This window comes from Ranitomeya variabilis, chromosome 5, assembly GCF_051348905.1.
Source record: "Ranitomeya variabilis isolate aRanVar5 chromosome 5, aRanVar5.hap1, whole genome shotgun sequence".
Lineage (NCBI taxonomy): Eukaryota > Metazoa > Chordata > Amphibia > Anura > Dendrobatidae > Ranitomeya > Ranitomeya variabilis.
Window position 1 is genome coordinate 417,278,962 of NC_135236.1, and position 18,068 is coordinate 417,297,029.

The 18,068-nt window shown below is 44.0% G+C and overlaps 1 protein-coding gene across 3 annotated transcripts in view; it reads right to left on the minus strand.

Moving 5' to 3' along the window:
* The window catches only part of RASSF3 (Ras association domain family member 3), a 246,331-nt gene that overhangs the window by 16,501 nt on the left and 211,762 nt on the right, over positions 1–18,068 (minus strand). For all 3 annotated transcript variants that reach the window (XM_077265208.1, XM_077265209.1, XM_077265210.1), the window contains 2 exons: positions 2,979–3,086; positions 758–1,019 (listed from right to left, as the gene is read on the minus strand). In XM_077265208.1, coding sequence (XP_077121323.1) covers positions 758–1,019; positions 2,979–3,086 — 370 coding nt within the window. The remainder of the gene's footprint in view (positions 1–757; positions 1,020–2,978; positions 3,087–18,068) is intronic.

Here is an 18,068-nt window from a genome sequence, read left to right on the forward strand (position 1 = left end):
GGCATGATACAAGATAATCACACCCAGCAATTCACCTAGTTTACTTATTACAACTTCTGTGATCTAGCCCAACATAGATTTCAGGTCTCAGTTTGCAGGAAGCCTGTACCCCCAAGAATCCATCAGTAAAACAGAGCGGCCTCAGACATGGGCCATGGCCACGTTTTTCTGTTATCACAATATTCCCACTTGTGCATTGAGAAATTTTGTTCGGTGGCAAAATCTGTTCTTTCTCAATCTACCTCAATGCAATAACATGTGTGATAAGAAGATACAGTTCCCAAAAGGTGGGAGTACATTACAGTGGCTTTGGTGAAATGTGAGATCGGAAAGGGAATCCTGCATCTCCGTACGATATGCTATCACTTGGTAGGGGCTCACCTGTGGATCCCACTAGTCCTAAAAATTAAATGTCCCCAGCTTCTGCACTGGATGCCTGTCACAGTTTTTGAAGTGACAGTGGCTGAAGGACTACTCCATTCAAATGAATGGGGATGGCTGCAGTTCCTGATGAGGAGCCGGAGCTGCAGCACTTTCATTTTCAAGATCCGGGAGGGTCACAGTGTTTGGACCCCCAGTGATCATTAAGTGATTACATATTCCAGTAATACGCCATCAATTACCAAGATGTCAATACCCCTCATGTTGGCCATACATCTTAAGAAAACTGTCGGCTGAACATAAACCGCTATTAATCCTCACCCCTCCATACACATCCGGCACTTATTTTTTGCAGGTGTTAAGCCCGATATCTTACCTTGATCTTCCTTCTGACAGCGCTTATAAAGTGCAAACTTGGCAGGATTGTCCGCAACTAAGAACTTTTTCAGCAAGGCCTCAATGACTTCTCGAACAGTGTTGGTGCTGCTAATGTGTAAAATATTTATGCTGCCCTTGGGCAAGTAGAAGGCAGTATCATTTCCATTGCCGTTGGCATGCGTTTGTGTCCGTACAGTGATCGGTCTTCGGAGTTCCATCTGTACTTTGATGAAGCCTGTATATATCCCACTGGAGGAGTTCTGTTACAAACAAACAGAATCTATATATAAGTTCATGACAATTAGATTAGTATTCATGTTATGCTTAGTCCAGTGGTAGAATCCCAATACGCCAGCTCATGTTTTGTCTTTCTATAACAGCGGTCCCCAGCCTCTCTTACCTTGTGAGCCACAATCATTTTTGAGAGCGGGTCATGAGCCATATCCAGAACCGCCACCCTCCCGAGTAGTGACACCGAGCTCCCACCTCCCCCACTATAGCGACACCCAGAGTCGCCCATTATCAGTACGACAGCCTAAGCTTCCCCACAGAAATCACACACACTGAGGCTGTATACGTTCACCAGGGGCTCTCACCACACCAGTATTTGGTATTCTGGCATCACATACAGCTCCAAGAACCCCCTCTGTCTGGCAATATCATCCTATGTAGCATCACCAGCTTTTTGTTACCTAATCTGAGAGCAGCATGATTAAGAGGTAAAGACCCAGATTCCAGAGGTTGCCACTTACTGGGCTGCTTGCTGTCATTGTGATAAAATCATTGGCTTTGATCCAATAGTTCTCGGACTGTTGAGCTCTGTATAAACCTTCCCACACCATTGATTGACAGCTTTCTGCCCATTTTCAGTGTACACCACAGAAAACTGCATATCAGAGGTGGGGTTATGCACAGCTCATGAGCATGGAGCACTAGAAATAATCTCTTGCTGATAACAGTGACCTTAATAAAATTACACTAAGCGGCCCAGTAACTGACATCACTAGAATCAGCGTCTCTGTCTCTACATTATGCTGCTCTCAGGTTAGGTGGCAAAAACCTGGTGACAGATTACCTTTATCGCTCCAACCACACGGTCAGTACTGTGTAACCCCAAAAATGAGAATGGGTCTTATATTATTTCTTTGATCTGAGAGATGGGTTAGGCTTTATGTTCAGGGAACGTCTTTTTTTCTCCCAATGAACAATAATCCACATTTATTCTTGAACAAAAAAATAAATAAATAATAATAATGTCATTCCTTACACACACCCCACACCGCAACCTATTTCCTCCAGACTCCTGCAGTTAAGGGACCTTTGGTGATAACCTCCAAATATAAATGCCGGGGGCCCCCCCAAGAGTGGAGGTCCTGCGCAATTGTCCCCAGGTCTCCTTAACGCAGGTCCTGACTGTAACTAGGCCTTATATTTCAAACAAACTTCCAAAAAACAAACTGTAAAATCATGGCTGGGGCTTACTTTCAGGGCAGGTCTTTTTTTTTTTTTTCTTTTGGGGGGGGGGGGGACGGGACGGGACAGTATATGCACATCCAGATCTGCTCTTCTGAGTGGGGCTATTCACAGAAGTCACCATCTGTACACCTGGTCTTCATAGCTGTGTGTTCATGCACCAAAGTGGCAGTCATCCACGAGCCAAACATAGTCCCGCAAGCCACAGGCTGGGGATCCCTGGTCTAAAACAAGCAGTGCACTTAGCTGCAGTTTTCTGAAACATGAACTAAATGGCTATAGTTCTGCCATGATTTTGGAAAATTGTGCGAAAAAAAAACAAAAAAAACAAAAATCAGATGCAATATCTGGGCACAGCCTATGTGAAGCCCTGTGCAAGCCATTTTATTCTACCATGGCTAATGTGGCAAATTAGGAGAGCATTCTACACAGCTACGCCAAATGGTAGTGCTATACTGCTCCAACAGAAATATAAGTCCTAAGCTATTGTGTGTCACATGGAGATCTGCTTCTACAATTGTAAAGGCCGCGAGAGGACATACAATCCAAACTGATGCTTAAAACCTTAATGCATTTCCACAAGATTACTAAACTGGCATTAAAGGGCAATTACTGGATCATACATTAGTAAGCCAATTAGTATAACATACCATAATGACATGTAACGGACTAAAAGCACATAACGAGGCTATGTAAACAGATCATTTCCAAGGATCAGGTTGGTACACAGGCACCATTCCACTCACCAAGGTCATTTTTAATTTGTCGGTGACTGCTGCATTATAAAGCTGGATCTTCTCTTTGGTTTCTTCCTTACTGAGGTACGACAAAGGATCTCTTTCCTTCTCAACATCCTAAACAAAATAAAGAACAGTTTTAAGCAAAAAAGGAAACTCAAGAGCGATGGTCCATAATAATACAGACATTATTTATTATGTCTACTTATATAGCGCCATTGATTCCACTGCACTTTACAGATATTGTCATTGTTGTCCCCTTTGATTGGATGAGTCATGTTTGTCTTATGGGCATCTTCAGCTGTTTTTCTATTATTACGATGCTCTTTTGGGTGACACCCACATTTTACAGATGATACTTGCAATGACAATAATTTTAATAATAATTTTTATTTATATAGCGCCAACATATTTCGCAGCACTTTACAACTAAGCGGGGACATGTACAGACAAATTCAATACAAGTTAAGACAATTTAAACAGTGACATTAGGAGTGAGGTCCCTGCTCGCAAGCTTACAATCTACAAGGAAATGGGGGGGACACAATAGGTGAAAAGTGCTTGTTATTTCAGGTCTGGCAATTATAATAAATAGGGATTTTCATATAAAGCTGCATGATCCGGTCATCAGCCCGTGTGTTTAAGTGCAATAGTCAAGCATCAAGTGCAGTTATGTGTATGGAGGGTGTGGAGACAGATGAATAGTAGTGTGCAGATTCAGAAAAATATTTGGAAGGAGGGAATAGGACGAAGTTAGTTTACTGAGTAGTTGATGTGGTAGGCTTGTTTGAAGAGATGGGTTTTTAGAGCGCGCTTGAATAGGTCCGGGCTAGGTATCAGTCTGATCGTCTCGGGAAGTGCATTCCAGAGAGCTGGCGCAGCACGAGAGAAGTCTTGGAGACGGAGGTGTGAGGTTTGGATTACAGGGGATGTTAGCCTTAGGTCATTTGTAGAACAGAGGGCACGTGTAGGGCGATAGACAGAGATGAGAGAGGAGATATAAGGCGGTGCAGAACTGTGGAGAGCTTTGTGGGTGAGAGATGAGTTTATACTGGACCCTGTAGCGAATGGGTAGCCAGTGTAATGACTGGCACAAGATGGAGGCATCGGTGAAGTGGTTGGACAGAAATATGACCCTGGCTGCCGCATTCAAGATGGATTGGAGAGGAAAAAGTTTGGTAAGAGGGAGACCGATCAGAAGAGAGTTGCAGTAGTCCAGACGAGAATGAATAAGAGCGACAGTAAGAGTCTTAGCAGTTTCAAAGGTGAGAAAAGGTTGGATTCTGGAGATGTTTTTAAGATGCAGGTGACAAGAGCGAGTGAGTGATCGGATATAGGGAGTAAAGGAAAGATCGGTGTCGAATATGACCCCAAGACAGCAGGCATGCTGCTTGGGAGTTATGGTTGAACCCTCCAGGGTAATTTCGATGTTGGGAAGAGTGAGGTTAATAGGAGGGAGAAAAACAAGAAGTTCCGTTTTGGAGAGATTTAGTTTCAGATAGAGGGAGGACATGATGTTAAGGTACCGTCACATTAAGCGACGCTGCAGCGATAGCGACAGCGATGCCGATCGCTGCAGCGTCGCTGTTTGGTCGCTGGAGAGCTGTCACACAGACCGCTCTCCAGCGACCAACTATGCCGAGGTCCCCGGGTAACCAGGGTAAGCATCGGGTTGCTAAGCGCAGGGCCGCGCTTAGTAACCCGATGTTTACCCTGGTTACCAGCGTAAAAGTTAAAAAAACAAACAGCACATACTCACCAGCGCGTCCCCCAGCCTCTGCTTCCTGACACTGACTGAGCTCCGGCCCTAACAGCACAGCGGTGACGTCACCGCTGTGCTTTCACTTTCAGTTTAGGGCCGGCGCTCAGTCAGTGTCAGGAAGCAGAGGCTGGGGGACGCGCTGGTGAGTATGTGCTGTTTGTTTTTTTAACTTTTACGCTGGTAACCAGGGTAAACATCGGGTTACTAAGCGCGGCCCTGCGCTTAGTAACCCGATGTTTACCCTGGTTACCAGTGTAAAATATCGCTGGTATCCTTGCTTTTGCTGTCAAACACGGCGATACACGGCGACCTAGCGACCAAATAAAGTGCAGACCTTCTAGCAGCGACCAGCAATTTCACAGCGGGATCCAGATCGCTGCTGCGTGTCAAATACAGCGATATCGCTATCCAGGTCGCTGCAACGTCACGGATCGCTGGCGATATCGCCTAGTGTGACGGTACCTTTAGAGACAGCAGACAGACAATCCTTGGTATTTTGTATTAGGGTAGGGGTGATGTCGGGGGAAGAAGTGTATAATTGGGTGTCATCAGCATAGAGATGATACTGGAACCCAAATCTGCTGATTGTTTGTCCAATAGGGGCCGTGTATAGAGAGGAGAGGAGGGGGCCTAGGACTGAGCCCTGCGGAACCCCGATAGTAAGGGGACGAGGAGAGGAAGAGGAGCCGGCAAAAGATACAGTGAAGGAGCGGTCAGAGAGGTAGGAGGAGAACCAGGAGAGGGCTGTGTCCTTGAGGCCTATGGAGCAGAGCATAGTGAGAAGGAGCTGGTGATCCACAGTGTCAAAGGCGGCAGAGAGATACAGGAGAATCAGCAGAGAGCAATGACCTTTGGATTTAGCTGTTATTAGATCATTAGAGACTTTAGTGAGGGCAATTTCAGTGGAGTGTAAAGAGCGGAAACCAGATTGTAAGGGGTCGAGAAGAGAGTTATCCGAGAGATAGCGGATTAGACGGGAGTGGACCAAGCGTTCCAGGAGTTTAGAGATGAATGAAAGGTTAGAGACAGGTCTGTAGTTAGCAGTGCAGTTCTGGTCCAGGGATGGCTTTTTAAGTAAAGGGGTTATGATGGCATGTTTAAATGAGGAGGGAAAGATACCAGAATAAAGAGAGAGGTTAAATATTTTAGTCAGGTGAGTGGTGACCACTGGTGAGAGAGACTGCAGGAGAGGTGAAGGAATGGGGTCACTGTTGCAGTTTGTAGGCCGAGCAGAAGCGAGGAGCTTGGAAACTTCTTCTGAGACAGGCTCAAAGATGTCTAGTGAGCTTGAGGTGCGGCAGGGAAGGGGATCCAGGCACTGAGGAGATTGGGCTGAGATATCCTGATGGATGTGGTTGATTTTTTCTAGGAAGTAAGTGGCCAGATCCTCACCACTGAGATTGGTGATGGGGGCCTGTACTTTAGGTTTCAGGAGGGAGTTTTAGGTTTCAAAAATTCGTTTTGGGTTGTTGGATAGTGAGGTGATGAGGGTGGTGAAGTAGGATTGTTTGGCCAGATAAAGGGCAGAGTTATAGGTTTTGAGTATGAACTTATAGTGGATGAAGTCTTCTGCTAAGAGAGACTTTCTCCACTGCCGCTCTGCACACCTTGAGCAACGCTGAAGAAAGCGTGTTTGCATAGTGTGCCAGGGCTGCCGTTGTCTGTGTCGGGTCTTTCTGCGTGTAGAAGGTGCTGTTTCATCTAGGGCATTCTTCAGTGTATTATTGAAGTGTGACAATGCTAAGTCTGGACAGGAGAGGGAGGAGATGGGGGCTAAAGATGTGTGGAGATTGTCCATAAGCTGCTGGGTATTAATGGAACGTGTATTCCGATAAGTGTGTTAAGTGGGGGTGTCCCGAGTGAGGAGACAATTCTTGACAGAGAAGGAAAGAAGGTTGTGGTCTAAAAGCGGGAGAGGGGAGTTAGTAAAGTTGTGCAGCGATCCGGGATGGGAGAAAACCAGGTCCAGAGTATTCCCGTCCTCATGCGTAGGAGAATTAGTAAACTGTGAGAGGCCGAATGAACAGGTTAGAGAAAGAAGATGAGAGGCAGATTGGGAGAGGGGATCATTGATGGGGATGTTAAAGTCTCCCATGATGAGGGTGGGGATGTCACAGGATAGAAAGTGAATAAGCCAGGTGGCAAAGTGGTCTAGAAACAGGCGGGAGGAGCCTGGAGGGCGATAAACAACCGCCACCCACAAGGATAAGAGCTTAAAGAGTCGGATGGAGAGGACTTCAAAGGAAGGAAATGTAAGTGACGGAACTGGGGGGGGATGACCTGGAAAGCACATTGTGATGAAAGGAACAAACCAACACACCCACCCTGTCTGTTTTCAGGTCTGGTGGTATGTGAAAATTTCAGCCCACCAAACGAGAGAGCGGCAGCAGCGGTGGTGTCTGAATGCTGGATCCAGGTTTCTGTAATAGCCAGAAGGTTAAGGGAATTGGAGAGGAACTATGTGGGACACCACTTCCTCCAAATGGGTCCCTTGTGTAACAGCAGCAGATGAACGGCCGTTCTATCTGCATCAGACCGTGGTCTTTCAATAGCACCATCTGCGCAGGCGCATTTTTTTTTTTTTACTCCTTTCTCTCCCCCTTATGATATGCACTGACCAGTAATAAGTGCAGTGCACATTTAACCGCACTTGCTGTGCGCATGTGTTAAATGAATACCTTCTAAAGATAGTAACGGCACAAGCGCAACCCTTGATGCTTTTCTTCGTCACCATATGCGCTCATGGACCATCAAGTAGCACAGCATATATTTAATATAATGTGTTATGCGCATGCGCCAGATCCCTTTGTTGCCAAGCTACGTACTGGCGATACGTCACTTCCAGTGGAGCGCGATCAGGGCTTCCTGTGAGCCCGAGTAAGTCGATCAGATGTTTTAACTACTTTTGGATTATTTTATTTATTTATACTGGTCCAACACAACTCTACCTGAAGCCCCAGAGGAAGCCAGTCTCTGGCGAGACGCGTCGGACAAGTGCAGTCTTGCCTTCTCCCTCTTTTCCCCATCTTCTGATTATGGGACATTTCTAGCCCACAGGGCAAACTTTATCAAACCTTATGGCGCTGTTCTATTAAGGTAGTACCATAATCCTCGGCCTCTTATTTTGGCCCATTTATTGATGAACATTATTCCACTCCTGGGTAACTGGGTGTCTTTGTCCTAGCCAGCCCAGATTTAATATACATTCCATATAGGTTAATTGGTGGTTTCCCTTTTTGGGCAGACTGGATTTTATCAGCACATGCAACCTCCAGGTTGATCTAGATCCACTCTCATTCTTGGTGCTAGCCATATGTGCACAATTATTAGGGCATATATTTTGGATATATAGGGAGAGGCAAGACATAGCCTTACTATTGGTATATTCTGTTTCTTTGTGGTTTTAAACGCTTTTAATGTTTACAGTTCTGTTTTTACCAATAAAATATTGTGATTTGCTTATTTGTGATCCCTGTACTTTCGCATGTCTCTTTTCTTAGTTATTAATTTACCACTCTTTAGACATGTTACAGGTGATCTTTTGTCTCCATTGGGGCTCACAATCTATATTCCCTATCAGCAGATCTTTGAAGACAGACACATGTGAGGCTGACCGTTTCAGTTGGGAGACCCACTGCCAGACTGGCCATTACATTTAGTATACAGACCATAAAAAACACTTGTGTGAACCTGACCTTACTGGAATCGAGAGAGTTGAACTGGAAAAAGGCTTCTACAAATAAAGTTAGTCATACAGCTTAGATTTTGACTGACAACTAGCCCTCTAGTGCCCCACACCCCTGCAGACTGACATGCTGGGCTTGACCCGCTTTTATAATGGGTACAGAAAGCCCACATCTAGACACCTATTTTCAGGTCATCTGCCATCGCAGAAGGGTAAAGACACCGGGTACACACATTAAGAGGGCCAATCAATCTGGTTGAAATTGTTAAGTTCAAATAACGTTCATCTAATATTCATGGATTCACGAATCAGAGGTGCATTTTACTCATGGTATGTGTCAATGCAGAACATAAGGCAATTTCCATGGAACATCACAAATGGTCTCAACCCCACCTGGATCCACTACAAGTATTACCAGGAATTGTTATATACCTATTAACCTAATCGTGTGCTGTAGAACTAGAGATTCATGTAATGGTGCTCACTGGAAAGAGCCGGGGGGCTTATCAGCAGAACACACAGCGGGTACCATGTATGGGAAGCGGCTCTGTGTCACCACAGTGAGCAGTAATCGCAATTCTTCTATACCAGCATATATATCCCACTGCTGGTGCTCATTATTAGGAACATAGCTGGCATACAGAGCCCCATATCTGATGTGCACACTCTTTTCTGTGAGTCGCTGTGATATGTTATGCCTAATAGGATGGAACTGTAAAAATCTGCCTTCAGGGCTGGACAGCTTCCAAAACAACATTTGTCCTGACTGTGCAGCTCCACGAGCAGCCTAGCGATATAAATAAAACACAGGCACGCACTTAAGGCCCATATATAGTCCGAGGCTGTGATCTTCCCCATAGCCACCTTCATTGCAGACAGCACCGTGCCCCAAGAGCTGAGCAACTCTAACCAGAGCAGCAATTGTACGAGTACCAGCTCACAAACATATCACGTCTAGGTCAAGAATGGGTTTCCATATAGCCCATCTGCTCTACAAGTTAACGGTATTCCCTAGCTGAAGGTCGACATAAGTACACAATCACACAGCCACAACATACTAGATGGAAGGAAACCTTTTGTGGATACTTGTAATATAAACTACATTGGATCTGTAAGTGTTTGATTAAAAACAAACAAAAAATAAATAATACAAGGGAAGTGCCCCAAAATTCATTTAAGATTTCTTTACAGTTTTGAGATTGCCCAAAATGAAGCTTACCTGTCATTTCAGATAACTGTTCAGAATAAGCTGTTGTGCGAGTTATTGATGCATAACACTATTTCTGCCCACTATATGACTTCTATTACGTACAGGATCCTAATCTCATGCATCCATGTTATATTTAGAAGATATACAGAAGCAGTGTGGAGAATATTTTTTCAGCAGTACTGAGCAGTGTAGCTGTGAAGTCAGCTACAGTGTGAAATAAACACATCCTAAAAAGCAGCGGCTGTCACTTTTTCCTTCAAGAAGAAAGAGCAAAAACAAGAGCTAGTACCTATTAGACCATGTCCACACGTTGGTCAGTATTTTACATTATCATTTGTAAGCCAAAACCAGGAGTGGAACAATCAGACAAAGACTATGTGCACACGTCAGGATTTCTTGCAGAAATTTCATGAACAAAACCGGACATTTTCTGCAAGAAATCCAAATGCGCTTTTTTCGTTGTTTTTTTTTTGCAGATTTTTCCGGAGGTTCCCAATGCAATAATATAGTGGGAAATCCGCAAAATTAATGAACATGCTGCGTTTTTTTTACAGCGATGCGTTTTTTTCACGGAAAAAAATGCAACATATGCACAAAAATTGCGGAATGCATTCTAAATGATGGGATGCATATGTATGCGGTTTTTATAGCGAAAAAAACCGTGAAAAATGCAGAATGTGTGCACACAGCCAAAAAGTATAATAGAAGCACATCACCGCTTCTGTATTTTTCACCCACCCCTTGATTTGAGCTTACAAATATTGGTCTAAAATACTGACCAAATACTGAATATGTGAACGTGGCCTTAAGGTACCTTCACACTGAGCAATTTTCCAACGAGAACGACAGCGATCCGTGACGTTGCAGCGTCCTGGATAGTGATCTCGTTGTGTTTGACACGCAGCAGCGATCAGGATCCTGCTGTGATATCGCTGGTCGGAGCTAGAAGTCCAGAACTTTATTTCTTCACTGATCACCCGCTGTCATCGCTGGATCGGCGTGTGTGACGCCGATCCAGCGATGCGTTCACTTGTAACCAGGGTAAACATCGGGTTACTAAGTGCAGGGCCGCGCTTAGTAACCCGATATTTACCCTGGTTACCATTGTAAAAGTTAAAAAAAAAAAAAAAAAAAAAAAAAAAACAACACTACATACTCACATTCTGATGTCTGTCACGTCCCCCGGCGTCCACAGGGTTAAAACTGCTTTCGGCAGGAGCGCTTGCTAATGCTGCGCTGCTGCCGAGAGCTTCCTGCACTGACTGTCAGCGCCGGCCGTAAAGCAGAGCACAGCGGTGACGTCACCGCTGTTACTGCCGGCACTGACACATTCAGTGCAGGAAGCTCTCGGCATTAGCGCAGCATTAGCAAGCGCTCCTGCCGAAAGCAGTTTTAACCCTGTGGACGCCGGCGGGGGACGTGACAGACATCAGAATGTGAGTATGTAGTGTTTTTTTTTTTTACTTTTACAATGGTAACCAGGGTAAATATCGGGTTACTAAGCGCGGCCCTGCACTTAGTAACCCAATGTTTACCCTGGTTACCCGGGTGCTGCAGGGGGACTTCGGCATCGTTGAAGACAGTTTCAACGATGCCGAAGTCGTTCCCCTGATCGTTGGTCGCTGGAGAGAGCTGTCTGTGTGACAGCTCCCCAGCGACCACACAACGACTTACCAACGATCACGGCCAGGTCGTATCGCTGGTCGTGATCGTTGGTAAATCGTTTAGTGTGAAGGTACCTTTAGTTTAAGTGTAATTTGCAGGTCTACATGTATGCTGTGCCCATTGTCAAGCAAATACAACCAATAATAAACAAATGTGTAGGTACACTGCAGTAAAAAATATTTTTATTAAAAAGTGTAAAAGCCATCCGATGGCAACAAGGTGTATGTATTCAATTAGGATTACTACTGAACAATGTAGCTGAATCCAGCAATGGTGTTAAACCCTTTTTAAAAACCAGCTGCACTGTCCTCATGTTCCTTCCTCCTCAAAGACTGGATTAGGCGGTTGTAATCCGATCCCTTACTGTGCTAGAAGTCTGTGCTAAAAATTCTAAAGGTACCGTTACACTAAACGACTTACCAACGATCACGACCAGCGATACGACCTGGCCATGATCGTTGGTAAGTCGTTGTGTGGTCGCTGGGGAGCTGTCACACAGACAGCTCTCTCCAGTGACCAACGATCAGGGGAACGACTACGGCATCGTTGAAACTGTCTTCAACGATGCCGAAGTCCCCCTGCAGCACCCGGGTAACCAGGGTAAACATCGGGTTACTAAGTGCAGGGCCGCGCTTAGTAACCCGATATTTACCCTGGTTACCATTGTAAAAGTAAAAAAAAAAAAAACAGTACATACTCACATTCCGATGTCTGTCACGTCCCCCGCAGTCAGCTTCCCGCACTGACTGTGTCAGCGCCGGCCGTAAAGCAGAGCACAGCGGTGACGTCACCGCTGTGCTTTGCTTTACGGCCGGCGCTGACAGTCAGTGTGGGAAGCTGACTGCGGAGGACGTGACAGACATCGGAATGTGAGTATGTACTGTTTTTTTTTTTTTACTTTTACAATGGTAACCAGGGTAAATATCGGGTTACCAAGCGTGGCCCTGCGCTTAGTAACCCGATATTTACCCTGGTTACAAGTGAACACATCGCTGGATCGGCGTCATACATGCCGATCCTGCGATGACAGCGGGTGATCAGCGACCAAAAAAAGGTCCTGATCATTCCCTATGACCAACGATCTCCCAGCAGGGGCCTGATCATTGGTCGCTGTCACACATAACGAGATCATTAGCGGGATCGTTGCTACGTCACCAAAAGCGTGACGTTGCAACGATATCGTTAACAAAATCGTTGTGTGAAGGCACCTTTATTTCTCTGATTGGATTATGCAAAAGTGTGTTGAAACAGTGACACCGGATGGAACTGATGGTTTTCAATTACAGTATAATGTCCACGGGGGAATCGTGTATACATACATACATACATACATACATATACACACACATATATATATATATATATATATACACACACACACACACACACACACACACTAGATGGTGGCCCGATTCTAACGCATCGGATATTCTAGAATATGCATGTCCACGTAGTATTTTGCCCAGTCACGTAGTATTTTGCCCAGTCACGTAGTATAATGCTCCAAGCAAATATGGCCCTATAGATGCCCCATATAATGCTCCATGCAGTTATGGCCCCATAGATGCTCCATATAATGCTCCATTCAGTTATGGCCCCATAGATGCCCCATATAATGCTCCATGCAGTTATGGCCCCATAGATGCCCCATAGAATGCTCCATGCAGTTTATGGCCCCATAGATGCTCCATATAGCATTGTGCCACATGTAATGCTGCTGATGCAATTAAAAAAAAAAAAAAAAATCACATACTCACCTCTTGTCGCTGCTCCTCAGCGTCCCGTCTCTCCGCACTGACTGTTCAGGCAAAGGGCGGCGCGCACACTAATACGTCATCGAGCCCTCTGACCTGCACAGTCACTGCAAGAGGACGGGAAGACGGAGTGGTGCCTGGCGGATGGAACGCGGACAGGTGAATATGAAATACTCACCTGCTCCTGGCGCTGTCCCTGCCTGTCCCATGGTACCGCAGCTTCTTCGCGCCTGCGCGAGAAGGACCTGCCATAACGCAACGGTCACATGACCGTGACGTCATGGCAGGTCCTTCTCGCGCAGGACCTGTGATGGTGTCGCGGTCACATGACCGTGACATCATGGCAGGTCCTTCGCGCAAACCATCCTTGCCACCGAAACCTGCTGGTGGAAGGTGAGTATATAATGATTTCTTATTTTTTTATTATTTTTAACATTAGATTTTTTTACTATTGACGCTGCATAGGGAGCATCAATAGTAAAAACTTGGTCACACAGGGTTAATAGCGGCGGTAACGGAGTCAGTTACCCGCGGCATAACGCGGTCTGTTACCGCTGCCATTAACCCTGTGTGAGCGGTGAATGCGGGGAATATGGAGCGGGCACTGACTGCAGGGGAGTAGGCAGGGACTAATCGGACTGTGGCCGTCGCTGATTGGTCGCGGCAGCCATGACAGGCAGCTGGCGAGACCAATCAGCGACTTGGATTCTATGACAGACAGGCCGCGACCAATGAATATCCGTGACAGACAGACGGAAGTGACCCTTAGACAATTATATAGTAGATATAGTAGATGGTGGCCCGATTCTGACGCATCGGGTATTCTAGAATATGCATGTCCACGTAGTATATTGCTATAATATATATATATATATATATATATATATATATATATATATATATATATATATATATATATATATATATATATATATATATATATATATATATATATATATATATATATATATATATATATATATATATATATATATAGTACACACTTCTCCCTCACCTTATAGTGGCAGACATCCTTGTCAGATCAAAAAATTTGAGGTGCGATAAATGAAAAATACCACCTCTAATGCATGTAGTCTGGTTTCATACATCCATGAAACACATACGGTTCTCACATCGGATGACCTAACCGCTTCATGTATGCCAATGACGCAGTAAGCTCAGGTCGGGAGACCCCACAGTCAGGCTGGGTCTTCTGATGCAAGACTGGTAAGTGAATCCAGCTTAATGTTCGGAAACCGCTGGAATCACAGATCAGCGAGTGAAAGCAAATAATGCTTACGAGATATACAGTTAGAGACTTGGATATACAGGGGTCGCAGTATGCAAAACAAATAGCTTTCTGTTTATTTCATGAATGTGTAGTGACCTCATCCTCTCCAACATCTCTACCAATCTCGTGTTACCCTACAAGGCTGTGCTGTAAAAGGGAGCGATATGCCAATGTTAGGACAGACTAGCACTTGGATATACATGCCTGAGGCACTGTCTGCTGGTAGGAGAGGAAACCTATTGTTTCTGACACAAGATGCCCTGACCTACATCGATGGGATTTACAGACACACAGAAATATGTAAAGATTATGTAGTGCTATGATAAGCCCCATGATCCTGTATTATAGTGGATGCTAAAGGCGTCTCATATAGACCTGTTCCTTCACTCTTCCATGTACTGGCCCATCTATTCACACACTGAACTACATACAAATATGGGCGATGCCAGAATAATCTGTGCCAAGATGTTTCACACCTCTTTTTCCAAGGATGTACTGATCGTGGCACCCACCTCCACATGCGATGGACCTGACCCAATTCAGGGATTTTGGAGTAACATCTCCCATCTGAGATCTTCAACCATAGACATAACAGTAGATTTGTCCCCTACAATTAATTGGGAGATCAGCCAATCAGAATTACGAAAGGTACTTCCAAATTTCTGTAACACATAACTATCGTCATTCCACATGGTGCGATGGTGGAGACAGCCATCCCTCATGATAGAGGGATAAAATACCAGTGGAAAAGAAGAATCAGCAATCCATGTGGATAAGGGCGCTTAATTAGAAAAGATTTGGACCCCCAAGATGTCAAGTTGAACTATAGTTAGATGATAAGTCTCCTAATCTACTCTTTTGTAGGACCTGGAGATTTATACCTGTATGCATCATATGTAGATTTTCTTGAGTATTTTATACATTACTGGGGAGAATTAACACAGGAATGGCACAATAGAGAAGGAAAAATTCAAATGAGCAGAAAGTATCTAGTCATGAATGTGTACATTGTATCCAAAGTCTTCACCCTTACAAAGATGAAGCATTTTCCGTACTCCAAGAAACTTTAAACGCCAGCATAGGAAGCGTGACCGTGTCACATGCTTACCCATAACACTTCCCCTCTTGTAAATTCATTACACACGCATCTAAGTACCGTAGTTTGATATCGAGAAGCAGATCTAATGTGAACACAGCTGCAAAAAACGCTGGGAAAAAAAAAAACGTGGATCGGCAACTACGGGTGTGATTTGCCAACAAAAAGAAAAAGAAAAGTGAAAAACAAAAAAAGTACGATTAGCAGAAAGATCAGGCTACACAGGGCTTACAGACTAGTAGCCTCAAGACGCACAGAGCTTTCAAAAGGAAAGTATCACCTATACCAAGTATACATTTACTCATTATAGCCAGATTGTGATATAGTAAAGTTATCTCTAGTAGTTTTTTATTTTCTGATTGTAGGGGATTTATTCTATTTTGTGTACATGATTACAGGGTCAGCTATCTTCCCTGAGCCGCTAACAGCTGCCACATGGCCACGGTAAAGAATAACCTGGAGATGGACTTAAATGGGGGAGATGTCTAGGCATGTCTAAAAAGTGGACAATGTGTCATCTATATACAGCGGCTGTAAAAAGTCTACACACCCCTGTTAAAATGTGTTAAAATGCAAAAGTCATGTAAAAAAGGAAAAAATATGAAAAATAATAATTTCAGAACTATTTCCACTCCGGATGAAAAGGTGAAAACGGTTCTGAAATACCGTAATTCTTGGTATGATTTTTCTTTTTATACAGTTCAGGGGTCGCTGTCCCGCTGCAGAATAAACTTGGAGGCAGACGCCTCCATAATAGACAAGACTGCAGCACGGTGGCTCAGTGGTTAGCACAGCAGCCTTGCAGCGCTGGAGTCCTGGGTTCAAACCCCACCAAGGACAACATCTGCAAAGAGTTTGTATGTTCTCTCAGTGTTTGCGTGGGTTTCCTCCGGGTACTCCGGTTTCCTCCCACATTCCAAAGACATACTGATCGGGAATTTAGATTGTGAGCCCCATGGGGGACAGCGATGATAATATGTGCATAATGTAAAGCGCTGCGGAATATGTTAGCGCTATATAAAAATAAAGATTATTATTATTATAAAAAAAATGGGCAATATGGAGGACGGTAGTTGGAATGGTGCAGCAAGGAAACTGATAAAAGACACATCATGCTTACTGTACTTGCGTTCTGTATCGGAAGATGCCCAGTAGTGCCATCAGCTCAATGGGGCCCAGCTACACCCATAGACTGTTTCAAGAAGTCAGGCCAGAAGTAGTTGTAGAAGGATTGGGACCAAAACCATATTTTCCACATGGAAACAAAGCCAAATGGCTCAACTATACACAAAAACCTAAGAACTGTGGAGCAGGACAAAAGGAAACAGCTGCTCCAGAATGAGGAGTCAAAAGTTGAAATATTTAAGAAAGAAAGATATTTAAGAAAGAAAGATTGCTCCCAAACAGCTGGAGAGAGGTACAATAATGAGTGTCTGCAGTAACAGTAAAGCACGGTGGAGGTTCCCCAAGTTTGGAGCTGCATTTCACCAAATGGAGTTGGGAATTTGGACAAGATTATTGTGTCCTCAATGGGAAGAAATACAGGCCAATAGGTATCCATCAAGCAATAGCACCAGTTAAGTGTCTGCAGCAGGAAAATGACCCCAAACATACAGCCAATGTCATTAAGAACTATCTTCAGTGTAAAGAAGAACAAGGAGTTCTGGAAGTGATGATATAGCCCCTAATCTCAACATCATTACATAAAGAGACACAGGATTTGCACAAGCCTATATCCACAGAAGATTTGTGGCTAGTTCTCCTTGATGTTTGGAACAACCTACGTACCAAATGCCTCCAAAAACTGTGTGCAACTGAATCTAGAAGAACTAATGCCGTTTTGAAGACAACGTGTGGTTACACTAAATATTAATTTGACTTCAATTTCTCTTTTGATCGTTTATTTTTTTTTTAATTATAACAAAATGAAAAGTGAACTATTAACACTTCTATTTTAGAAAACATTCTGACTCTGCAGCATATTTCCTACAATTGCCTTACATCTTGGCATGGAAACGGAGAATAAATCAACCCAACAAAGATTCCCAATTGTGTTTCACATGAAAAATAATTGAAAGAAAACTGGTCATTGTCATGTTAAAGAGGGTTTATCACCAAACCCATTCCTACATGTGATTTTTTAAATAAACATGCTCACAGATCAATGGCGATCCCAGTGATCATACAGTTCCTAAACTAAAAATAAAGAAAATAAATAGGCATCTTCGGCCTTTATACACACAGCAGTACTGATCTTTTAAAATTATGTAATGCCACAGGGACCTCTTGCAAAAATGTAATAAGGAGGGATTAAAACATCATACAGCCATGGGGGGAGGGGTTGTTTTCATTGTGTGATAAAGTTAAAGGGGTTTACCAGTCTGAGTATACCAGACTTTTCTTAGAGCGGATAGCACCTTTAATCTCTCCCCACCAACCGTGTTTTCACCTTCATAACCAAGCCAAATTTTACAATTCTGACCACTGTCACTCACTTTATGTGGTAATAACTCGACGCTTCAATGGATCCCACTGATTCGGAGATCGTGGTAAAATTTAAGACTTGCGTTTATTTGAGAAAACCAATGGTAATTTGGCAAAAAATTAGAACATTTTGCAATTTTCAAACTTTTTTC